This window comes from Erythrolamprus reginae, chromosome 2 (genome assembly GCF_031021105.1).
Source record: "Erythrolamprus reginae isolate rEryReg1 chromosome 2, rEryReg1.hap1, whole genome shotgun sequence".
NCBI classification, from domain to species: domain Eukaryota; kingdom Metazoa; phylum Chordata; class Lepidosauria; order Squamata; family Dipsadidae; genus Erythrolamprus; species Erythrolamprus reginae.
In genome coordinates, this window is record NC_091951.1 from 49,465,437 (window position 1) to 49,492,503 (window position 27,067).

Genomic DNA, 27,067 nt, shown 5'->3' on the forward strand with positions numbered 1-27,067 from the left:
GGTGCTCAACCTATAAGAACATAAGAAGAGCCATGCTGAATCGGGCCAAAGCCCATTGAGTCCAGCATTCTGTGTCACACAGTGGCCCCGCCAATTGTCCTTGGGGATCTTGAGCAGAAAGAGAGGACAAGACCCTCCCTTTCCCTTGACCCCCAACAAATGGTATTCAAGGGAATCCTGCCTGCCTCAACCAATATAGAGGAGGCACTTGGACATCCGTTTCAATAACCACCGATACACTTGGCATCCATGAATCTGTCTAATCCTGCCTTGAAGCTATCCAAGCTGACAGCTGTCACAACCTCTTCTGGAAGTGAATTCCATAAACCAACAACCCTTTATGTGAAGAAATATTTCCCTTTATTTGTCCTTGCTTTCTTACCTATGAGCTTTAGGGAGTGCCCCCTTGTCCTATTATTGTGTGATACAGAAAATATTTTTTCTCTATCCATCTTTTCTAACCCATGGATGATTTTATAGACTTTGATCAAGTTACCTTTTAAATGCCGTCTTTCAAGGTTGAAGAGACCAAGGCAACCTGGTTTCGTAAGGGAGGTGCTCCATTTCTTTGATCATTCTTGTTGCCCTTTTATTGCACCTTTTTCAGTTCCATTATATCCTTCTTGAGGTGCGGTGACCAGATTACCCAACTAGTAACATCATTAGTTTTAGAAGGGAGTGAGGTTTCATCTCTTTTAATATGCAGGCAACTTGCCCTGTAAGTGTTCGTGGAGGTAGTCTTGATTAAATGGTATAGGGTCTCCTGCTTGGATGGTTGAATGGGTTGGACTAGATGACCTATAAGGTCCCTTCCAACTTTGGTTCTGTTCTATTCTATTCTATCCTATCCTATCCTGTGCTATGGTACTCTACTCTACTCTACTCTACGATTGGGATATTGTTCAGGGCATGCGATTGATGGATTGGTTTTATTGTAAGCAATACCCCAATCAAGAAACTGCCAGTTCAGGCAAACAATTAAATAATAATCAACAGTCTGATCTAGGAAGCACCAAGAACAACTCCCACCGACATTGGTAGGGCAAGCCATTTGTATGTCCACAGAATGCAAACTCCACTCCCTTCTAACATTGGTGATGTTACTTAGCGGGGTAATAAAAACAACCAAGCTGAGAGAGCACCAAGGATCCCACAACGCAACCTGAGCTACAAATATTATCTTCTATTGGTGACTGTTAGTTAGATATTAGTTCAACATAGGAGATGAAGAATGTCCCCCGTTTTATGATACAAGTCTGTTAGTGGGTCAAAACAATCTAAATGGCATGGAGTATATAACTCTATCCTCCTCCTGTGGGTGTATGCTAATGGAAGAACCATAAAATATTGTTACTATAACTCCCAATATCTGCCACCTGAAATGCCTAATAGCTGTGATACTCTGCAGATAGTGCTCGCATTATGGATATAACTGTCGTCAACACTCATTACATCACAGTAAAAAAATGTTATAAGTTCAGGAAATGTGACCACAAAGTGTTTCATAGAGCATTCATTAAAAAAAACCCCTCCAATATTTGGCCATTACAGAACATGCAACAAATTTGATAAGATTGCCACTAAAAGTTACAATTCTTGAACCAGGCGAATCAGCCCCAAACTATGAAGCAGTCCTGGAATGACAGTTGCTAAGATAAAGTGTGTAATATTTATCTCAATTCTGTTACATTATCTGACAAAATTGGATTAATGCCTTTGTGAACCCATTATTTCAAACTCTCTCTCTCTCTCTTTGAAGATTATAGGCAGTGGCAAATTGGCATAGTTCCAGGTTAGTGGAGGTGGGTTGTTTGTGTGCATGTGTTAAATCTAAATAACCAGGTTGAAAAAAAAAAGGTTCAGCTTTTCAGCTCAGTCTTACCTCATCGTAGATGTTGTCATTTCTCTCAAAATCACCTGGTTTCCTTGGAAGTACATGGACATGAACATGCTAAAAAAAAAAATGAAATCAAATTCAAGATTAGCCAGAAGCGTTTAAGTACATCAGATTTTTTTATGCTCTCAAATTATTTCGTGTGATATTATTATTTTTAATCAGGCCCCCCTAAACTTGGCTACTTTAAGACTTGTGGATTTAACGCATAGCTGGCTGGAGAATTATGAGAGTTGAAGTCCATAGGTCTTAAAAGTTTATTTATTCAGCTTCTATGCTACCCAATCCCGAAGGACTCAGGATGGCTTACAAAATAATATGATAAAATACAAAAAATTACAAGCAATAAAAGAAGTTGAATATAATCTCTAAAATTAAAACTAGGTCTTCAAAGTTGCCATGTTTGAAGATCTCTGTTTTTAAAGATCCCTTTTGTAAAGCTTATCTTTATTTGCCATCTTAATCTAAGGAAGGAGCTTTGTGGGAGCCCAAAAGGCAGTTCATACATGTTTAATAATAGAAATAAGAAAGAGAACAACTTCCCAACAACTTTAACTATTATTAGTAAAATCATGGAATGTGATGAACTATCCAAAATGACAATGGAAATACAAAATAAGAATGAATCCGAGTTCTACAAGGCCTGGAAGAAGTGGTACAGATGGCTATCCAACACTAATGACAAAACAGAAACCAACTGAAAACTCTTTAGACCAAATACAAACTAGATGTTCTGTCTGACTTCAATCACTCTGATATCTATCTATAACCTACTAACAATGTAATATGCAACCATCCTCAATATACACACCCACAACATTATAATTTGGTTGGTTATGACCTTTAAAGCCCTTCATGGCACTGGACCAGAATATCTCCGAGACCGCCTTCTGTTGCACGAATCCCAGCGACCGATTAGGTCCCACAGAGTGGGCCTCCTCCGGGTCCCGTCAACTAAACAATGTCGGTTGGCGGGCCCCAGGGGGAGAGCCTTCTCTGTGGCGGCACCGACTCTCTGGAACCAACTCCCCCCGGAGATCAGAACTGCCTCTACTCTTCCTGCCTTCCGTAAACTCCTCAAAACCCACCTTTGCCGTCAGGCATGGGGAAACTAAACATCTTCCCCTGGGCACGTTGAATTTATATATGGTATGCTTGTGTGTGTGTATGTTAGTATAGGGGTTTTTCTTAAATTTATAATATTTTAATTAAATTGGATTATGTATTGGATTGTCTTTTCACTTGTTGTGAGCCGCCCCGAGTTTTCGGAGAGGGGCGGCATACAAATCCAAATAATAAATAAATAAATAAATAAATAATTTAAAAATATGTCGTTAAACTGCATACGCCTGCTATATCGCAGGTATCATCCCTTTCCCTTTCCCCACCCAAATCCTATCTTATCTTATCTAACCATACTAATATATTACTAAATAAATCTATAGATACCAAACTATAAAATGTTAAATATTAAGTATAAAATGAAAATGTACAGTTAAATGTTTAAAACCGATATACAATAAGTTATATATCTTATGCTGAAATATGTTTATTGTTCTGTATCGCCCTTACTTTTTGTATCCCTATTCCCCCCCCTTTTTTTTCCTTTTCCTTTTTCCTTTTTTTTTCTTCTCTTAAAAAATCAATAAACTATATTTTAATAATAATATAAATAAGGGCCCCAGAAAGTCAATAAAAAATCATCTTCCTTCTGAAACGTATGGAGGACAGAGAGGAAACTCCATGGTGATAGGGGATTTTGAGATAATGCTGAAAGGTACTGGGGAATTATGAGATGCTACTCTGCATTTCAATTATTATTGAAATGACAGGCTATCACCTAGCTGTCAAGTGAAAATGATAACTCCCCCCCCCCCCCAAACTAGATCTTTATAAACTCATTTAACTGAGAATGGTGTAGTCTACCGGAACAACATTTCTCATTTTGGACTTTAAAGAGACTCTACGCTTATCAGCCTAAGCCAAAGTTCACCAATTCCCACTCCAGATGTTTACAAATAAGTGATGCAGACAACCCCCCAATCTTATCTATCACACTTGACACAGAACAGAAAGTTGATGGAGACAAACACGAGGGTGAATCATTATCATTATTATTAATACAGTATGTTGTTGAATGCTATCAAATCTTCAAACTGAACAGTGACTTACAAAAACATTATATACAATTATAATCTCCTCAAAGGATGTGTATCATACAGCAAACAACAAAAGTAACTACTAACTGATAGCTAGCACATAAAAAAAATCCAACAGTTAATGGCATGAGCACAATGGAGAAAAACCAAATGCAATTCTTAAGAATCAACATTGATTTGATTGCAATAATCAATCAACCAGTCATGGGAACTTGTCACACAGCCTAAATACTCTCTAGCAAATAGTCCTAGAGTATTCTTCCAGACATATCCCAATAGAGCTCATTGCACTGTTGTCCATGAGGGTGCCTGGCATAGTTCCCTCTAAGCTGAGCAGTGAGCAATCGCTCACTTAAAAATCATCATCAACTCAGAGTTTTCCTAACCTGCCCAGAAGCCGAGAGGGAAAGAGTGAGAGGGAAAGAGAGAGAGAGGAAGAGAGAGAAACAGATAGAAAAAAGAGAGGAAGGAAAAGAGAAAGAAAAAGAATGGGAGTAAGGAAGAGAGAAAGAAAAGCAAAATCTAGTTTGAAACTAGCTCAACTATTTAAGTGGCATTTTGATATTGATAGAGTTGCCCTATTATGAGCTCATTGTTATAGACACACAGTACAGTATTTTATTTTGAAATTCTCTGAGGCAAAACAGGGTGGGTTTTTTATTTGTTTGTTTGTTTGTTTGTTTGTTTGTTTGTTTAATATTTCTATGCCGCCCAGTCCCAAAGGGACTGCCGCTCAGACACTATACTTTTCTGCCTCCCCCCCCAAAAAAAAAAAATTAGAGGGAACACTGGTGCCTGGTAGAGAATATGGGAGTGAAATTTAAGGAAAAATGAATTTACCACAATGGCACTGGAAGGACTCACAATGAAGTGCATATTGTTGGAAAAGAAGTCCTGCTTGCTAGGAATGTACAAACAGTTGAAGAAACACTTCACAAAACTCATTGGTCCATGCACATTGTACCTCCTTCAAGCATTGAAAAGATTGAGTCCTCCTAAGGTTCAACAAACCTGCTTCAAAGGCTAATCTCAGTTGTCTGCACGTGTTCATCCAGGCACAACTGGTTTTGCTGGCAATCCAGCACAGCTATTGTCTTTGAGCATTTGAGCATGCTCACTGCTGTTAAAGCAGCCAACCCAACAGTGGGTCGCTACCAGTTTGTACATGGTTTGGTGAACCTGTAACAGTGGGAGCTTCGTCCACCCACCTGGACGTCATCAAAAATACTCTGGGCATGCACAGAAGCTTCTGTGCATCTGCAGGAGCATTGCACATGCACACCCACACACCCTTGTTCCCAAGGCAGTAGGAAAGGTAAGTGGAACCCACTACTCAGCCGACCCCAACCTTTCCACAGGATACAAAGACTTTGATCTTTCAAGAAGAATCACAACAACCTTTTATCTGTTTTCCATGTTTTCTTTAAAAAAAAAACCACAGTCACAATGTATCTTGTAATTTGTTTTAATAATTTTCCCACTATAGTGTGCCCCATTTATTTATTTACTTACTTACTTACTTACTTACTTACTTACTTACTTACTTACTTACTTACTTACTTACTTACTTACTTACTTACTTATCAGATTTGTATGCCGCCCCTCTCTGCAGACTCGGGGCGGCTAACAGCAATAATAATAGAGTGTAAACAAATCTAATATTTAAGTTAATTTAAAAATCCCAATTTAGAAACCCATCATACATACTGACATAACATGCATAAATTTTATAAGCCTAGGGGAAGGGAAAGTCTCAATTCCCCCATGCCTGACGGCAGAGGTGGGTTTTAAGGAGCTTACGAAAGGCAAGGAGGGTGGGGGCAACTCTGATATCTGGGGGGAGTTGGTTCCAAAGGGTCGGGGCCGCCACAGAGAAGGCTCTTCCCCTGGGTCCCACCAAATGACACTGTTTAGTTGACGGGACCCAGAGAAGGCCAACTCTGTGGGACCTAACTGGTCACTGGGATTCGTGTGGCAGAAGGCGGTCCCGGAGATATTCTGGTCTGGTGCCATGAAGGGCTTTATAGGTCATAACCAACACTTTGAATTGTGACCGGAAACTGATTGGCAACCAATGCAGACTGCGGAGTGTTGGTGTGACATGGGCATATTTAGGAAAGCCCATGATCGCTCTCGCAGCTGCATTCTGCACGATCTGAAGTTTCCGAATACTTTTCAAAGGTAGCCCCATGTAGAGAGCATTACAGTAGTCGAGCCTCGAGGTGATGAGGGCATGAGTGACTGTGAGCAGTGACTCCCGGTCCAAATAGGGCCGCAACTGGTGCACCAGGTGAACTGGGCAAACGCCCCCCTCGCCGCAGCTGAAAGATGTTTCTCTAATGTGAGCTGTGGATTGAGGAGGATGCCCAAGTTGCGGACCCTTTCTGAGGGGGTTAGTGATTCCCCCCCCAGGGTAATGGACGGACAGATGGGGTTGTCCTTGGGAGGCAAAACCCACAGCCACTCTTATCATGCATGCCTTGCATTTATGCTTCTGTTTTATGTTGTTGTTGTTGTTGTTTTCAATCGTGTCTGACTTCTGGAGATTGATGGGACAAGTCCTGCAATTTTTTTTTTAATGTTTTTCACTTTTTTTGAAAACCACTTTTTTTGGGAAGTGGTTTTCCATTGCTTCTTTCCTAGGGCTAAGAGAAAATCATTGGCTCAAGTCACTCAGCTGATGTTGTGCCTAAAGTGGGATTAGAACCCCTAGTATCCCAGTTTGTAGCCTGATCTATTTGGAGGCAAAATATACTTCAGAAATATTTCCAAAGTGTGAAGCCAAAACTTAGTTGCCACTAAGCCTGTAAAAATATAGTCTAAATTAATTCAAACAACTCAGAGCATTACGTTGATTTGCATTGTTTGGACTTTTTCTATGTACAAATACTGTATGTGCGTTCAGCGATCCAAACTGAATTAGGTTTTAGCAAATTTCTAATTGATATCTCTACAACGAAGTAGATGAGTTTATTGAATTAATAGGTGTATTCAGATTGAATCAGGCCTGATTTGCACATTACTCCATCTCAAAAAAAAAGAAAAGAAAAGAAAAGAAAAAGAAGAAAAGCTATTTATGTTCTAGACTATATCTTTCTCCTTGTTTTGGCTGAATGAATCATCATCCCAGCCATCAGTTTGCAAACCAGAAAAACAGAACATGGTGCTATTTGTATCTGAAATTAACACACAAATATTATTTCCTAGCTGTTTTTCTAGCTGGAGGTCACAGGAGGCTCCGTATGTGTGTCGTTAAAATTTTGAGTCTGCCCCAGCTGGGTTAAGACCAGTTTATGAAGCTCATTTGATGATTGGAATACAAATACCTTTGCTGGGACCAATTAATGGAGTTTGGGGTTTTTTTCTCAGAAGACTAATATTTTATCTTTTGTTATTATCATTACTGTCTATACTTTTCGGTATAACTATGGTAAAATTGCCAAATGAAGTAAAGACGCTCTTTTTATTTTAAGCTTAAAAATGGTTCTTTTGAGTAATACATCAGCGATAGTGTTCTGATCGTGCATTATACTAATACATCACAAGAGCGATAGTGCTCTTATGATGTATTAGTGTAATACATCATCCCAGCATCATTGCCCTGATGATATATTGCTCAAAACCACATTGTGAGCTTAAAAGCCACTCGTTGGTACCCTTGGGCCCTCATCGACACACTCACTTGGAAAATTAAAGATTCATTGAGGAAAAATAGAAGATAAAGCGATGCTTATACATTGATTGTAAAATTGGCAGTACAATTAGAATCCACCAAGAAACCTTTAGTTTATCATTTGGCTCCTACATTACATGATTAATTGGAGTTTCTTTTTTGGCTAGCTAGGCTTTGGTACACTATTAAGTTGTTTAACTTTTAATTGAAATCAATTATATTTAAGGGCACATATGCATACTGTTTAAGTTCTTCCTGCCAAGCAGCTTCAAAAAGTTCTGTTTCAACTCATATACACATGCACACACTTGGACACACACACACAAACACACACACACATATCAGCAAAAGCATCTACATTCGGGCACTACAAAATTCTTTTCTACTGCCCTCTTTCTTTCTAATGTTTTTAGAGTAACCTAACTATGAGTACTATAATAGCACAATGACTATAACTCTTGCATTATAAATATAAGCTTACTGGGTTTGAAATGCGTTTCTTACTTTTTTTTGTGTAACTGTTGACATTTCTTTTTTTCCCTTTCCCCAAGTGTTCTACTTTGCCCTTTGTATTTCTCTGTGTGTGGGTTTAAAATTCGTTACCACACAGTTTCATCATTTTCCAAGGTAGCTAAGGTAGACATTTTATTCCCAGCTCCCAAGTAGCCCATAGAGTTTAAGGATGTGTTTTCCACACAGTTCAATCTATGCTGCAGTTTCATCTTGAAAGTCATAAAAATGTTCCCATTTTTGTGCAGAATCTCGCTTTACGATCATAGCTTACAGAATTGCAATGACAAATATGACAGGAGGATTTTAATACACACGTTCAGGGGAGGGGAAAAATGAACTATTATAGTGCATCTAAGTGAAACTTAACTCTCTCCAATGTACCATTAAATAAGAGAAAATCCACGTTGTGTTGCGAAGAGCCCCAAGTAGCTCCTCTTGGAGTTAGCCCCCAATTTGATAGAGTTGGCTTTCAAAAAGCACATCTTGTTTTCTTGGTTAGGGTTCAGATATAACTAGCACATTAAAAGAAATCAGAATTTTTGAGCAATGGGGTGAACTATTTGTCCTCTAGGAAGTTGGATGGAGGCTCCTTTACCAAATATGTTATTTAAGTGTAGATTGCAGCTTCCAATGGATCATTAGGACCTGTGTTTTTTGAGGTACTTAAAAAGCAATTTTCTCTTTCTTATTCACCTAATTCCAAAAATCCCAAGAAGTAGAATTCATGCTAAATGAAACTGTCATCAGTCAATATTTGTCTCTTTATGTTAATAGAGGATGGGAGAATTTATTCTCTGCAAGACATTTATCATAGTACATTTTTAAAAATAACTTATACCTGGTGAATCCTATTTCCTTGATGCAGAATTATATTGCCGATATAGAATCAGAAAGTCTTAATATGAAGTAGACTACTTATTTTGGACAAGAAGGCTGATGGTACCTAACCTATCAGAAGTGTGTTTATTCAATCATGGGTGAATTCTGGATCCTTTTGCTACCAGTTCAGTCAGGGTCACGCCGTACATGTGTGCACCCGCAGCAATCAAAAAATAGTTTATGTGCAGAAGCAAAAATTAACTTCTGCACATGCCCAGAAGCAAAATCCAAGATGGTGGTGCCACGGACACTGACAGAACAAGCTCTGTGACGTCATCATTGAGATACGTAATGGTTCTAAAGAACTGGTTAGAACCAGTAGGAAACCACCTCTGGGTTTAATGTGGTAGGCAATGAGAACATTCCATTATTGGACTCAGTCTTCCCATAATTGGTGCTGTAATGAAAAATGCAAATACCCAACTTTATTGTTAAATGGCAATATATTCACTTTTGCATGTGGACCCCTTGGAGCAGAGGTCCCAAACAAGTCCACTACATGCCAGAAACCTGGCCAGGCAAACGAGTGAAGGTCCATCTGTGGGATGCAGGCAGCATGCTAAGCCATGCCCTTTATGGCCCATGAAAAAAACTCTCCACAGAACCAGTCCCTGGTGCCTGGATGTTTATGGGCACTACTTAAAACCTATGAATAGTGGAACTAATACCACACTATAATGCCTTAGTTAGACCACACCTAGAATACTACATCCAGTTTTGGTCACCACACTTAAAAATAAACCACTGAAACTCTGGAGAAAGTGCAAAGGAGAGCAACCAGGATGATAATGGGACTGGAAACTATACAAAGAGTGATTGCATGAAGTGGGCATGGCTAATCTAGATAAGAGAAGGACCGGGGAGACATATGATACATTCTGTTCATTCATCAACATATGATAGCATTCATTCTCTACATCAACGACCTCTGTGACCATATCGAAAGCAACTGTGTTCTTTTTGCCGATGATGTGAAACTTTTCAACACCACTGACAACTCACTCACTCTCCAAAAAGACTTGGACTTTGTCTCAGACTGGTCTAACACCTGGCAACTTCAAATATCAACCAACAAATGCTCTACCCTCCACATTGGGAAAAAGAATCCAAACTGCATAGACGAATAAACAATCTCTCATGGCCAACCCACACTCAGTAAAAGACCTTGGAATACTAATATCGAATGACCTAAGTGCTAAAGCCCACTGCAACAATATCACCAAAAAAGCTTCTAGAGTTGTTAACCTGATCCTACACAGCTTCTGCTCAGGCAATCTCACACTACTCACAAGAGCCTACAAAACTTTTGCCAGACCCATCCTGGACTACTGCTCATCTGTCTGGAACCCATACCACATCTCAGACATCAACACCCTTGAAAATGTCCAAAGATATTTCACCAGAAGAGCCCTTCACTCCTCCACTCGAAACAGAATATCCTACAAAAATAGACTAACAATCCTGGGCCTAGATAGCCTAGAACTGTGGTGCTTAAAACACGACTTTTGCCCACAAGATCATATGCTGCAACGTCCTACTGGTCAATGACTACTTCAACTTCAACCGCAACAACACAAGAGCACACAACAGATTCAAACTTAATATGAACCGCTCCAAACTTGACTGTAAAAAATATGATTTCAACAATCGAGTTATCGAAGCGTGGAACTCATTACCGGACTCAATTGTGTCAACCCCTAACCCCCAACATTTCTCCTTTAGACTCTCCATGATTGACCTCTCCCGGTTCCTAAGAGGGCAGTAGGGGGCATACATAAGTGCACCGGTGTGCGTTTCGTCCCTTGTCCAATTGTCTTCCTTTCTCTCGCTTTTCATATATATTTTCTTCTTTTCATATATCATCTCCTATAAGTTCACTTTTACCCTTATATATATTACTACATGTCTATTTTTCTTCCTATGTATTTATGTATTGGAAAAACAAACAAAAAAACAAATAATAAACAAACAAACAAACAAATAAATAAATAAATAAAAGTGTTCCAATACTTGAGGGGCTGCCAGACAGAGGAGGGGGTCAGGTTGTTTTCCAAGGCACCAGAAGGTCAGACAGATAATGGATGGAAACTGACCAAGGAGAGATTCAACATCGAAATAAGGAGGAATTTTCTGACAGTGAGAGCGATCAACCAATGGAACAGCTTGCCTGTGGAGGTTGTGAGAGCTCCAACAATTGAGTCTTTCAGGAGGAGATTGGACTGAGATTGGATTGATTAGATTAGATTAGATTTATTGGATTTATATGCCGCCCCTCTCCATAGACTGCCATTTGTCTGAAATGGTGTAAATAGGGACTGCTGCTTAAGGGGGGGGGGGGGGGTTTGACTAAATGACCTTCAAGATCCCTTCCAACTCTAATAATCTAATACTCATCCATTGCTGGTTGCTATTGCCAGGAGGCAGGGTGATGTAACAAAAATGCATTTCTTTTATTTAAACAACAAATGGGTTGTGTGTCCTTTTTGGGTGGCTCTTGTTTTGTTTTGTTGTTTTTGAATCAGCGTATCTATCATCAATAAAAACAGCAGGGGTCTGATTGTGGAGGTCCCAGGCTGTGGGCGTGTGCACAGAGTTTGCGAAGGTTTAGGAACAGAACATACATAATAAACTGAGTTCTCCCTACTGTTCCTGTAATAGAACCAGGAGAGAACAGCAAGAAGCAATTACATCTGAAGTGATTTCCTCTTCCTTTGCTTTCTGGAGGAAAATAAGGATGAAAGGAATAAGACAAAACAGCAGAATGGAGTAATAAGTGCCATGCAGAGGCAAACATCTGGGAAAAGGAAACATAAGGCTCTTTCTAATTTGCCTTCCGTTCAAGCAACAATCAAGGCACTGCTTTGTCCTTGTTGCCATTGTTTTGGACCACTTTTGAAAAACAAACACCTATGCAAAGACAACACCAAGAACGTCAGCCTTGCCTAAAGAGTAAAAAGAGTTTGCACAAATTCTGCCTACAAATATTGTTTTGTAAAATAAGAATATGAAATCGCTCAGCTTCCTGAAACAGAGTCAAATTTATTTATTTATTTTATTTATTTAATTGGACTTGTATGCAGCCCCTCTCCATGGACTCGGGGTGACTCATAGCATATACCAAAAACATAACAATACAGTTTATTCAATTGATATACTAAAAAGATTCTTTAAAATTCTGACTTTGAAACATTCATTTGCATTCATTCAATAATCACACTAATGACATTCATTGGTCAGGGGGAAGGTCTAATGTCCCCAGGCCTGGCTGCGAAGATATGATTTTAAGCTCTTTCAGAAGGCAAGAAGGGTGGGGGCAGTACAAATCTCCAGAGGGAGCTGATTCAAGAGGCCTGCCCCCCCCCCAGAGAAGGCTCTTCTTCCCCTAGGCCCCGCCAGCCGACAATGTTTGGTCGACGGGACCCTAAGGAGGACAACTCTGTGGGACCTCACCAGATGCTGGGATTTGTGCGGCAAAATCACCAAATCACTTTGGAAGGAAGGGAGGGAGGGAAGGAGGGAGAGAGGGAGGAAGGGAAGGAGGAGGAGAGGAGGGGGAGGGGAGAAAAGTAGTGATGGGCGAATCCAACAGTGTTCGGGTTCCGCAAGTTCAGATGAACTTTACGCAAAATTCAGCCGAATCCGAACCAAACCCGAACTCAAACCTGAATGGGGAACCCCTCCCATGAAGAGATTCTGGGGGCGGAGCTTTGATGTCACCAACAGGTTGCTAAGGACGCCAAGGTGATCACTTCCTGGATTCCATGGAATCCAGGAAGTGATCACCTTGGCGTCCTTAGCAACCTGCCGGTGACGTCAAAGCTCCGAACGCCAAACAGGACCCCGAACTTTGCCTGAAATTTGAAAAAAAAATTGGGTTCGTGTTCGGCATACCGAACACCACAAAATTCGGTACGGACCCGAATTGTGCGGGTTCGGTTCGCCTATCACTAGAGGAAAGGAAAGGACTGCATATTCATTTATTTATTTTATTTTATTATATCGATTTCTAGGCTGCCCTTCTCCAAAGATTTAGGGTGGCTTACAACATAGAATAAATACAAGCCACACCATGGTAGAAATTGTAGTTAACTAAAACAATTAAAAATCTAAAAACCATGGACATGCTAAACTCCAAATTTAAACAACCCTAAAAAAAACCCATTGTTAACATCATTAAGTCACATTTATACATATCTGGTGGGAGCAGTGCAAATCTCAAGGGCGGAGTTGATTCCAAAGCTGGAGCCACCACAGAGAAGGCTCTTCCCCTAGGGCCTGCCAGCTGGCATTGTTTGGCTGACGGGACCTGGAGAAGGCCAGCTCTGTGAGCCCTGACCGGCCACTGGGATACAGTTCTCATAACTTCTCGTAGAGCAAACAACAGAAAACGAGAAAGAAATTCACAGTTATGTACATTTGTGTTCAGCAGTGTTCAGCATCAGAAGTTTTGGCATGCTGAGGTTGAAAAGTGTATTTGCTTTCATACAATCCTAATTTAATTCAGATTAAATTAACTAAATCGTGTTTAGCAAATATTTCTATGCAGAGCTCAGCTACAAATTTTGGAGGGGATTTGAAGACCTCCCCCGAGTGGGGCTCTCCGTAGTGGGCCTGAAGCAACAGTGTGTGACTTTTTTAAAAAAAATAATTCTTGGATGTACTCAAAAAGGGCTTCATTTATAATGGGAAGTATCAGAGAAGTATCAGAAATGGCCAATGACTTCCCCAATCTTATGGAAGCTTTTGTGAGAATTTAAATCAAAAGTAGGGAACCCATCTTTGCAACAAATGCTGCATCGGCTGAGATTTAAGCAGTACAAATTTGGCCTGTTTGGAGTTGTGGTTCAGTGGATTCTAAGGATTAGAAGAGAACATTTTACCCTGGGAGAGAGGCATCTTGCTCCTATACGTACTTACTTACTTACTTACTTACTTACTTACTTATTTGTCAAGTATGTATTGGTAGTATACAGATATAACATTGTTTATATACATTATATTGGTATTAATAAGAGGGAATAATTAGGACAGGGATGATAGGCACAGTGATGTACTTATGCATGTCCCTTACTGACATCTTAGGAATCAGGTGAGGTCAACAGCGGATAGTTTCAGATAGTCTGTCTGTCTGTCTGTCTGTCTGTCTGTCTGTCTGTCTGTCTGTCTGTCTGTCTGTCTGTCTATCTATCTATCTATCTATCTATCTATCTATCTATCTATCTATCTATCTATCTATGTATCTATTAGATTTGTATGCCACCCCTCTCCGTAGACTCGGGGCAGCTAAGAACAATTAAAAAAACAGCATATAACAAATCTAATATTTAAAATAACTAAAAAACCCTTATTAAAAACCAAACAAGCATACACACAAACATACTATGTATAAATTGTAAAGGCCTAGGGGGAAAGGATATTTCAGTTCCCCCATGCCTGATGACAGAGGTGGGTTTTAAGGACCTTACGAAAGGCGAGGAGGGTGGGGGCAATTCTGATCTCTGGGGGGAGCTGGTTCCAGAGGGCCGGGGCCGCCACAGAGAAGGCTTTTCCCCTGGGTCCCGCCAATCAACATTGTTTTGTCGACGGGACCCGGAGAAGGCCAACGCTGTGGGACCTAACTGGTCACTGGGATTCGTGCAGCAAAGGGTGAAAGAATGGGCCAAAAAATCCAGTCCACTCTTTCTGCCTTTCAGAAAAACAGAATTTAAAGCCTCAAACCCCTCAAAAAAGATAGCATAGTTTGAATAATCTACACAAAGGGCTTCTCATCTCTCATATTTATATGATCCAAGGAAAAACATGAATCAATAGGTCCGTCTTATTGAATTTTTAATTTGCTTCTTTAATAAAAGAGGTAAAACATTCAAGTAGCAAACCTGAAACATGTGCCTTCCCCATTCAGTCAAATTAATTAGCAAAATGAAAAGACTTTGTATTTCAAAGGGCAGGTTCAGAAACTAATTCAAGGAAACAATTCAAGATGCAAATTAGAATCGGCCGAAAAGTTGGATCGCTAAATTTTAAAGTTATCAATGTGAAAAATTTATTAGCATCTAAGATCATTACAATCCATTGTCAAGAACTTTTGTACTATTTTATCATGGTTAGGTTTCAATGAGGCATGTGGAGCCATATTGGAGGGCCCGTGCAGGCTAGGAGAAGACTGTTTCATCCTCCAGAAGCTTCAGGGAAGCTTCCTTGTAGCCCCAGAGTGCAAAAAACCTGCCCAACAGAAAAAACGGAAATTTGGAAAAACTTGCTCTTGTGCTGTTCTTTGCACTATGGAGGCTTCAGGGAAGTTTCCTGAAAGCCTGAAGTGCAAAAAAACAGCACAATGGGAAAACCAGAAGTCTGCTTTTCTGAACTTCTGGTTTGGCCATTTTTTCCTCTGTCCCGGGCTTCAGTGAGACCTGTACGTATGCACGGGGACAGGGGGGATTGTGTGCCTGCACAGTGCAGGGCAGGGCAGGGGGTGCGCATATGTTGGGGGAGGGAATGGGTGTGGGCACGTGCACACATGCTAGCACACGCACACACTCCATTTTGGAATGTGAACCAAAAAAGATTTGCCATCACTGGTCTATGTAGTTCTCAACGTACGACCACAACTGAACACAAAATAATCTATTTCTAAGTGAGACATTTTTTACATGGGTTTTTCCCCATTTTACAATCTTTTTTTTGCCAAAGTTGTTGAATGGATCACTGCAGTTGTTAAGTTAGTAAACTGTTGTGAGTGGTCCTCAACAAACTCTGGTAATGATAGATTCTGAGGAGGATGAGCCAGGACCATCTTGGTACCCTGGGCCAGTGGTGTTGCCAGCTGATGCAGAGAGTTGGAGTGAGAGAGAGATAGACATGGATGAACCAAGTTTAGGACCACCAGAGTTGGCCGATATGCCAATGACAGTAGGGTCTGATTTGGAGGAGGAGGAGGAGGAAGACCATGAGCCTTTGTTAGCTGCCCACTTTAGAAGACTAAGAAAAAGACAAGACTACTTGTATGGGAAAAGGAAGTAGTCTGAAGGTTTTTAACTCTAGGGGATTGTTGACCACTCCCTATAGCTATTTAAGAGTGGCTCATGGGAAATTCGGGGTGGAATTTCAATGTTTTGTAATGAAGTCAGTTGAGCTTTGGGGTTCCAGCCATGTTACGCTAGCCAACTGTTATTTCTCTGCTAAAATCCTTGGAGTAGTAGTACAGCTTTCCAGACTGTCTGCGGAGAGTCTGGAAAGCTGTAACTATAAGTCAATGAAACTGAATAATCTTTATCTCATAAAGGAATGTGCTTTGATCGTCGGCAGCAGCCTAGCTGCTGGACTGTTATCATTTAACTCCTCTTACTGAGAAGCTGCCAAGATGAACTCACATGCATGAATTTGGCATGTATAAATGATGCTTTATATATAAAAAGGTTGATTTGAAACATCAATGAGTAGATTCCTCCTTTGTTTTCAAGCTGCGTAGGCCCGGGATAGAATAGTAAGGTGGTTGTTAAGTGAATCCGGCTCCCCTATTGAGTTTGTTTGTGATAAGGTTACAAAAGGTAAATCATATGACTCATGGGATACTGCAACCATCGTAGTAAATACATGCCAGTTGCCAAGTGTTTGAATTTTGATTATGTGACCACGCGGATGCAACAATGGTCATTAGTGTCAAAAAGAGGGCAGGAACAATACTTACTGACCCCTCGCATCCTGGACATAAACTGTTTCAACTCCTACCCTCAAAACGTCACTACAGAGCATTGCACACCAAGGCAACTAGACACAAGAACAGTTTTTTCCCCGAATGCCATCACTCTACTAAACAAATAATCCCGTCAACACTGTCAGACTTTTTACTAAATCTGCACTTCTATTCTACTAGTTTTTCTCATCATTTCTATCCTTTTCCTCCCACTTAGGACTGTATGACTATAACTTGTTGCTTGCATCCTAAGATTTTTATTAATATCGATTGTTTCTTCATTGCTTATTTGACCCCTATGACAATCATTAAGTGTTGTACCACATGATTCTTGACAAATGTATCTTTTTCTTTTATGTACGCTGAGAGCATCTACACCAAGACAAATTCCTTGTGTGTCTAATCACACTTGGCCAATAAAATTCTATTCTATTCTATTCTATTCTATTCTATTCTATTCTAGTGTGGAAAAACACTTGCAAGTCATAAGTCACTTTTCCCACTGCCATTATAATTTCAAATGGTCATTCAATGAATTCTTGTAAATCGAGGACTACCTACAATGGGAAAAATCTTGGCACAGAAAGTACAAGATATTTCTCCCCTAAAGGAAGGTGGAAAGCAACTGGGGATGGAATCTACACATATAAAGGAGAATGGAGTGAACCAGACAAGAGAAAGACTAGCAGCTACTTCAGAGGTGAGATTCAGCCATTTCAGACCTGTTTAGGAGAACCAGCAGTAGTGCCCTGTGGGTGGGCTCACCCCAGCCCAGGCACTATGCCATCCTATTTAGCCACATTTTCTTTTTCTTTTTTTAAAATATTTTCTTTATTAAGTTTTCACATATAATTCAAATCACACATTCTGTTTTACAGATTATAAACCATCTCCATTCTTATAGTAGATTTTTACCTGTTACATTCCATTATATACATTATATTTCATACTTTTATATTCTAATATTTATTATGTTCACTAACTGGTAAATAAAACTTTTTAAAACTTTTTTCTAAGCATGTATGGAAGGCAAGCGCTCTCTCACATTTTCGTGCTGGGTGAACCGGTGAATAAATTATGCGAAACCCACATTTATTCTTTCTTTATTCTTTATTGGCCAAGTGTGATTGGACACACAAGGAATTTGTCTTGGTGCATATGCTCTCAGTGTACATAAAAGAAAAAGATACATTTATCAGGAATCATGTGGTACAACACTTAATTATTGTCATAGGGGTCAAATAAGCAATGAGGAAACAATCAATATTAATAAAAACCTTAGGATACAAGCAACAAGCTATAGTCATAGAGTCCCAAGTGGGAGGAAAAGGATGGTAGGAATGATGAGAAATGATGACACATTAGGCCATAGGTCATCTTTATCAACACATAGTGAGCATTTTATCATATACATGTTTTATCATGCACACATTTACCTAAGTGGAGAATTGGAGAGAGATACAGATTGCTTTATATAATTACTGTACTTTGCAAAGTCTGAACTCCATCCTTTCTAAAGCCAGCTTTTCATAACGGCTTTTAAAACTTCTCCATCAAATTCATGGGGAAATAAATTGGGTTCATGATTTCTCCAGAGTTCTGCATGGAAGGAGACTTGTTCAAAAGTGCCTGAAGAGAACAAATCCACTTTAGCCATACTACTTTTCCTCCTTCCCTCCAAAAGTGGAACTGGGGTAATTCACACCTAATATCTTCCCTTAGGATTTCATGAAAAGGTTGCAGATGTGAAAAAGCTGGTTGAAAGAAAATGCAGGGGGGAAAATAGTGCTTCTTTCTTCCATCTTCAAAGTCGGATAGACATCTGTCTAGCCAACCTTTGTATATCCATCTCTTCATTTTATTCCTGAATAAAAGCCCATTGGTTTAATATTGTTTTTAATCACAATCCCAGTTCCTTAATTTATGATGTAATAAAAGGTATTAAAATGAACATTTACTTCTTGAAGAACAAATACTTAAATGATGTTCATGAGGGGAGTTAGGCATTCTGAAGCCAACCATAGCTTTTGTCAAGCTTCTCAGAGTGTTAAATATTATCATTACTGTAATCTCCACATTATTGCTTAAACTTCTTTTCAGGAGTATTTTATTTAATAGAATTTGTGGGTAATGTTATCAAAGACCCTCCATCCCTTATAAAAAGAAAACTGTTAAAGGCATAGTGGAAGCTTTTATGTCCCTTCAGATATTCTAACCTCATAATTGCAATACGAGTGATTGCTAATTATAATTTTTGCTCAACACTATTCTGTGCTCTATTTCAGAGACAAAGAGCATATGTAGAAGATCAGCAAAAAGTCAAAAATGAAGATTAGGAAAATGTTATTTTTCTACCTTGCAAAATACAAGATGGCTGCCCTCTCTTCTCTCACAAAAGAAATTTTATTGGCTTCATAACAACGTGGGATTTAAAATCTAATTGGAAAGGTTCAAGGCAAAAGTAATGAAGGAAGTCAAAAGAGAGAGAAAATTAGATCTTTTGTGGAAAAAAAAGTTATGAGACTGCGGGAGAGGAAAACAAAAGGAGTTTTCTGAACATTACAAAGATTCATAAGGAAAGGAGGATAATGTTTGGATGCTAGACAGTAATTCAGCCTAAGGAAGAAATTGGTATAGAATGCAAGGATTATAAAAAAAGAAATCTGACAAACCAAACCAGTGGATATGGAAAGGTCAAATTAAGTGTGCTGGCAATTTATCTTTAGCCTTAATCACTGATTGTTTGAAAAGTTCCTCAAATTAAGGCTAGCACTTAAGGCTGATAATTATCTAAAAAAACCCTTAGATGGTAGATTTTTTTTTTACTAATCTAAGAAATATAATACTAATATAAAAAAAAAGAACAGCACTATTTTGAGATAGTGTAATGTGTTTGACAAATAATTGCCATAGTAAAACAGAACTACTCTGTTTTTTCTCTGGTAATTTAATCCATTGCTAATCTAGTTCGGGATTCTTTTCAATACAGTCTTATCAGAGATGGTCTGAAGGACATAGCCCAATGGTGGACTGTAGTTTGGCTGCTCCAGTGGCATAAATCATGGTGAAACAATTTAGAATGGAATGCATTTTCCAGAGGATGTAGGACAGCGGTCCCCAAACTATGGCCGGCGGGCCTGATGCGGCCCAATGAGGTCTTTTAACCGGCCCGCGGCAGCTCACGAGATTTTACTGATCGATATAATAAGCTCCCTAATCTCCTGTCCACTCACCGTGGTCGGCTGCTGAGCGAGGAGAAGGTGGAGAGGCAAGGAGGTGGGGAGGAAAGCGGGCCTGCAATTGGCCCCTTCCTTTGCTGCCTTTAGGGAGAGAAACTGTTGCTGCCCTATGGCAGAGCAGCAACAGTTCCTCTCCCTAAAGGCAAGAAAGAAATTGGCCAATTGCAGGCCCGCTTTCCTCCCCGCCCCCTTGCCTCTCTACCTCCTCCTCCCCACCTCCTCCTCCACGGTGAGTGCATGATAAATTCAGGAAAAGGCGATTGGCGATTGAAAACTGTCCACTGAAAGTCACAGCTAAGTGCGCCATGGCTAAGTGTGTGTGTGTGTGGGGGGGAGGCGGCTGCTTGAAAACCCCTGACCTCCATTGCCTCCCCCCCCGCGGCACAAGGCGAGCACATATTTGACTTTCATATTGTTTTCTGTGCGCTTTCTGCTGTTACTTGCCGAATTATACTTTTTAATTAATTTAAATCTTATCCAATCCTTCTCTCCCTATTTTCCATAAACAAATTCGAAACCTCCAACACCTGACAGTGGCAGGAATCATTCCAAATCTCCAGCCTCACAGACAAAAAAAAAAAACCCCTCACAAAGCCTCTAGTCTTGTAATCATCCAACAGGAAACACAAAATTTCTCAGGCTCACGGCAATATTTCCAAAAGATCAATATTTCCTTAGAGTTTGCAAATATCATCGTTTCAGTGTGTGCCATGGGCATGATGAGGCTAAAATCTGCCATTTACACTAGGCTGTCTTAAGTTATTTTTCTCATATACCTGAAAAACGCTACACTACTTTTCTTCAACCCCGTGCCCTGCAGATGCCTTGGGATTACAATTCCCAGCATTTCTTGCGATCAAAAAGTGATGAGAACTCCCTAAACGTATGAGCAGATTCTGTGCTGTTTTGCTGAGTTTGCATTGTGATCTCAACGTTTTGGCTGGTGCCCTGAGATCTTTTCAAATGTAAATTATTTTTCTCTTCTAAAAGGAACAGATTGCGGGAGGTTTATTTCATTTTATGACAGATTTATGGGAGCAGGATAAAATGAAAGGTTCAACTGAATCAATTTTAGTTTATCTCCTCTCGTGCTTAAGGATTTCTCTTCCTTTTCTTATTTCTGACATCATCGCTCTTTATCTTTTAGTTAAAAGCATTAGAAATCATGGCCACCTGTTTTGACTCGCCATAAAAACTGTCCTGTAACTTCTTCACCTCACTTTGTCTTTAACTTTGATCCCAGGTGACCTGGAAACATTGGATGGCCATAAAAAAATGCAATGGTAATATTTGTAACTCAGGGTTGAACCGTGAGGTTCGTGGTGCTTTCTGAACTTGGTTGATTTCTTGCAGATGTTTTATTCTTCAACTATGTCTGGGCCAGACTCAAGAGACCAAACATATAGGCCCTTCCTCGCTGTTCTGCCGGGCTCCCTGGTAGAAGCCTCCCGAAAATTCACGGGTGCACATGTTTGAAAGTTCAAAACAATGTCCTTTATCACAAAATTAAAAAGAAACAAAGCACCCTTTTTGTATTGCAAAGAGCACTCTTCCCCAAAACAACCTTGTAGTCTGTACAAGTCTCTTAATCAGTCCTTAAGTACTTAGCTAGTAGCTGTGAAGAAACGTCACAGCCCTCCTTCTTCCCACGAAGTGAAACACACACACACACACTTTACTCTACTTTGGTGTCAAAGGCGTGAAAAATCCACAATCAAAGTTCAGACACAGCGAGGCACGATCCTGAAGAACTGCAATCAGATAATCTTCCACAACGGCCAAACTAGCACGCTGCTATTTATAGCAGCAACTCTAATTGCTGGAGCCCCACCCAAACACAGGTGGCCTCTCTTATCTCCTGTAATATTTCTACAATTGGTCTCTTCGATGCATAGGTCTGCGCCTGCGTGGGTCTAACACTTCATCATCCGAATCGACCGAAGATAATGGAGATTGGCTTCCTGGGCTGTGTGCCAAGCCCCCCTCTTCCAAGTCACCCCCACCTTCTTCTTTGTCCGAGGAAACTGCACTCCCTTTTTTTCCTCAGGTGCCGAAAGCGCATGAATGTGTGATAGCCACATCTCCAAAACAAACACTGTTGTTATACAGTGGTATCTCTACCCAAGAATGGCTCTACTTACGAACTTTTCCAGATAAGAACCAGGTGTTCAAGATTTTTTTGCCTCTTCTCAAGAACCATTTTCCACTTACAAACCTGAGTCTACGAAACTGTAACCAGAAAAGGCAAGTAGAAGCCTCTGTGGGGCCTTTCCAGGAATCTCCTGGGAGGAAACAGGGACAGAAAAGGCAGGGAGAAGCCTCCGTGGGGCCTCTCTAGGAATCTCCTGGGAGGAAACAGGGCCTCCACCCTCCCTGTGGTTTCCCCAATGGCACACATTATTTGCTTTTACATTGATTCCTATGGGAAAAATGTCTTCTTCTTACAAACTTTTCATGGTCACTGAATGATTTAAGTTCATAAGTAGAGGTACCACTGTATATGGTTGAGATATTTTGGAATCAAAAGAAGGTATGCCATATTTTCAAGTCCACTTTTAATTTCACCATCTTCACATTGCACATCTCTCCCCTCCTCACAAGGAATTCATTATTGTTGTTAGTCGTGAAGTTGACCCATCGCAACCTCATGGACAACATTCCTGTCCTCTACCATCCCCTGGAGTCCATTTAGTCTCATGCCGGCTGCTTCAGTGACTCCATCCAGCCACTTGGATGGAGTGGCTGAAGGAATTCATTAGGATAATTCAATTCTAATGGGAGGGGTGGGGATTCCCAGAATTATGCTGGATGTGTAGTACATGTTTCTATTTGCCAGATGAAACTCTGAGTCCTGGAGACCTTTCAAGTGGCGCTTACATCCAAATGTCCATGTACTGCTGAGCTAAGTGCCATCTGGACAGGAGGTGAAGAAAGGTAAGCAGCAAATGAGTAATTCCCAATGTCATTTAACCTTTAGAATGGATGTTTTGTATGCCCTCTCATCCAACAGAAAGCGGCAACCAGCAGAAGGAGACACGGGGAATCTTATATTTAATGGCCATTTAGTGGACTGCTGAGACTTTTGGTCTGCATCTATGTCAGTTGAGTTCATTAGTGTAATTAACCAACAATCAATCTTTCTCAATTAGTTACACAAAAATAGCCACTGTTAGGATTTTTGGAGACAAAAGAGGGATGGGGCTTCTTTTTCTGCTTGACTTCACATCGACTCTTAAAACATAGGCATGGAACCTTAAGTCACCAGAAGTCAAATTCCTTCAAAACAGCTCCAAGTCTTCAGAGAGGGGCGGCATACAAGTCTAATAAATAATAATAATAATAATAAAAAACACTACTATTTAATGAAAATGAGAATGTAATGAAAAGCAAAACTCTCTTCTTCTTCTTCTTCTTCCTCTTCTTCCTCCTCCTCCTCTTGTTCCTCCTCCTCCTCTTCTTCTTCTTCCTCCTCCTCCTCCTTTCCTTCTCCCCCTCCTCTATCCTCCTCCTTCTTTCTTCTTTCTTCTTCTTCTTCTTCTTCTTCTTCTTCTTCTTCTTCTTCTTCTTCCTTCTTCTTCTTCTTCTTCTTCTCCTTCTTCTTCTTCTTCTTCTTCTCCTTCTTCTTCTTCCTCCTCCTCCTCCTCCTCCTCCTCTTTTTCTTCCTACTCCTCCTCCTTTCCTTTTCCCCCTCCTCTCTCCTCCTTCTATCTTCTTCTTCTTCTTCTTCCTCCTCCTCCTCCTCCTCCTCCTCCTCCTCCTCCTTTCTTCTTTTTCCACATCCTTGTCCTTGTCCTCCTCCTCCAAAGCAGTCCAGTTGCCTTTTGGAAAAATGCCTGAGAAAACGATGACCTAGATGACTGAGAATCTCCACAGATCACAATTTCAAACGCAGGAATGAAATGTACCAAGTTTCTTTTTCCTGTATCCAATTTTGTGGTCTCACATGAGCAATGAACAACATGGTTTCCACACATCCTCACAAGCTCTTGTCTCCATTACCATTCACATCCGATCCTACATTTCACAATATCACCAATTTTCCTTGTGGGTAATGCCATAACTTGAACCCTCAATTCTTTGCAAGCAAATTACTGTATTTTTCAGAGTATAAGATGCACCTGAATTTTCAGCCTCTTTTAGGGAGGAAAAAGGTGTGTCTTATACCTACTCTGCTTTTCCCCCCTAGCACTAACTAGGTGCTAACAATCTTCCCAGCTCTTATCTGGCAGGTTCTTTCATTGTTACTGTCTGTGAAGAATGTTTTCCAAGCTCTAAGTCTTTGCAGAGGTTTTTTTTTCATTACTCTAACTTGCTCCAAGTAAGTTTCTTTCCAGTCCTAACCAGGTGCTAATGATGTTCCCAGCTCTTACCGCTTGCAAACTCTTTCATTGTTATTCTCTAAAAAGAATCAGTAAGATAAAAGAAGAAAGGTGTGAGAGAGAGGATTAGCTGGGAGATGACCATATTAAGATTTTAATACATTTTCATGCAACACAGCATTTGATTTGTACACAATGGTATTCAATTACTGGAGACTCAATTTGGCACATGGCTCTGGCTGATTGCTTTGCTACATGCAACACATGTTGGTCCTTTTAGTCACAGCTCTGAGAGATTCCTAGGTGATGAATTGTAAGTTCTCTGGTAGAAGAGACTGTCAAATTAGCACTACGTTCCTTCCACAAGGAAATAGCTAGCATAACTTTCTCTTTTCTCCTGGATTGCACTGATCCAATTTCATCTGCAAGTTACAATGTATGTAAGTTTAAAAAAAATGTTACCCACACACACTCACGGTGTTTTTCTGTCAAGTCACCCGGCATACCCAAATATGACTAATGAAAGCTAAAAAGCTTGAAATAGATCTATATCAGTCTCCCTTTACCTCTTTATGAGTAGTTTGGAGACATATACAGTGGTACTGTACTTCTACCTAAGAACGCCTCTACTTAAGAACCTTTCTAGATAAGAACTGGGTGTTCAAGATTTTTTTTGCCTCTTCTTAATAACCATTTTCTACTTAAGAACCCGAGCCTGGAAAAATTTCCCAGGAAATTTGAGAGTGGCACCAAGGCCCGGCCAGTTTCCTGCCATTCCCCCTGGATTTCTCTCTCTGGCATAGTGTATGGGAGGCAGCCTCGCGCCGGGTGTATGGGAGGCGCATGCTCCTCCTCACCGCCTCAGAGTCCCTCTTTTGTTTAAAGCCTTAAAGTTTTGTATTCTTTTGGTCCCCTCACCTCACCTTCTTCCTTCAGCAGTGACTTTCCTCCTCCTCTTCTTCTTCCTCCTCCTCCCCCCACCCAAATTCCGAACTTTTATTTTGTTCCTAATGGGTTTGCACGCATTATTTGCTTTTACATTGATTCCTATGGGAAAAATTGCTTCTACTTACAAACTTTTCTACTTAAGAACCTGGTCACAGAACGAATTAAGTTCTTAAGGAAAGGTACCACTCATTTCGTATTTGTGTTTTTTCCCATGGCCAAGATTCTATCAATCTTACACGTAAAAAGACCTGAATATGCCAAGACCTATATATATATAGATATAGATATAGATATAGATATAGATATATAGATATAGATATAGATAGATAGATAGATAGATAGATAGATAGATAGATAGATAGATCTATCTATCTATCTATCTATCGATCGATCGATCGATCGATCGATCGATCGATCGATCGATCGATAGATAGATAGATAGATAGATATAGGATTTACAAGGCAGAGCCCCAGGTTCAAATCCCAGTAAGGATGTGGCTACCTGATGCAGGCAAATAAGCCCAAACTAGATCTATAGTAGTCTCCCTTCCTTTTCATGATCAGCAAAATATGTTACACACACACACACACACACACACACACATTTGATAAAAGTTTTGGGAATTGGACACAATTGAATGTGTGTGTGTGTGTGTGTGTGTGTGTGTGTGTGTGTGTGTGTATCACTGATAACCTGCACTGCTTAAAGGACACAGCTCATTTTAATGTACATTTTAATCAGGTGGGAGTACTTCTGTGAATATAGAAATATTGGTGAATATGACAAGAGCTGACAGAAATAATTCATTAGAAATAGAACACATTCATTTCCTTTTATTTCTCACCCTAAAACTGATAGGAACTTTCAAAACAATATTCAGCGGTCCCAAAAATGGAAAATCACATAAACTAAAGTTTATTACAAGGGGAGAAGGATTAAAATAGCCCATGTTACACAACTTTTCGGTCTGGCATCACATGTCCATAATGCTGTTTTTGTTTCTTTTTGAAATAAAGCCAAGGTTCTGCTTTACTATTCCACGCAGCATAAAGCTATTCCCTCTTCTTCTTCTTCTTCATCCAGACATTTGCATACAAATTGCTTCAGAAATTCCATAAACCTCTAAACATGGTTTCTGGAGGGATGAATTCATTGTCTTGCTTTAAGTCAGAGCTGCAGCTGTTCCCCAAACAGCAGTCAGATGCCGAGAGTTTAACAAGGGGGTGGGCAGAGATCACCAGCAGAGGGCTAATAAATAGATATTGTTCCAGAAGCCTGCATACAAAGTCTTTAAACCTGAGCTGTTTTAATCCAGGATGGCAGCAGGCTATTGGAGAAGCCATGACCTGTGTGCCATTTACTGGATGAGCCTTACTCTTGAATAGCGTAACACCTCTTGAATGCCCTCTCTCCTCTTCCACCCATCCGCCTCTCTTCCCTCCCCTCTTCCTCCCCTAAGGTAAAGGAACCCATCCCAATCACTCGCCAATGGGTGTGTTTGTTAGAGAGACATAAACCTGGTTAAGGGCACTTCTGCCTAACATTCAGTCAAACTCTCCTTTCCTCTTATCAACACCAGAGGTGGATTCCTCCCAGTTTGGACCAGTTCGCCCAAATCGGTAGCAAAACTCTGGTGACATCACATTGATGTCATGGAACTGGTTTGTTCGGTGCAGATCTGTGGGCACTGCCACCTTTTTTTTATATATATATTTTTTTTAATTTTTTATTTTAATTTATTTTTTAAAA

General features: G+C 40.2%; 1 protein-coding gene across 2 annotated transcripts in view; it reads right to left on the reverse strand.

Moving 5' to 3' along the window:
* Positions 1 to 27,067, reverse strand: part of FHIT (fragile histidine triad diadenosine triphosphatase) — a 1,178,051-nt gene that overhangs the window by 185,748 nt on the left and 965,236 nt on the right. For both annotated transcript variants that reach the window (XM_070735724.1, XM_070735726.1), the window contains exon 5: positions 1,883 to 1,951. In XM_070735724.1, the coding sequence (XP_070591825.1) occupies positions 1,883 to 1,951 (69 nt within the window). The remainder of the gene's footprint in view (positions 1 to 1,882; positions 1,952 to 27,067) is intronic.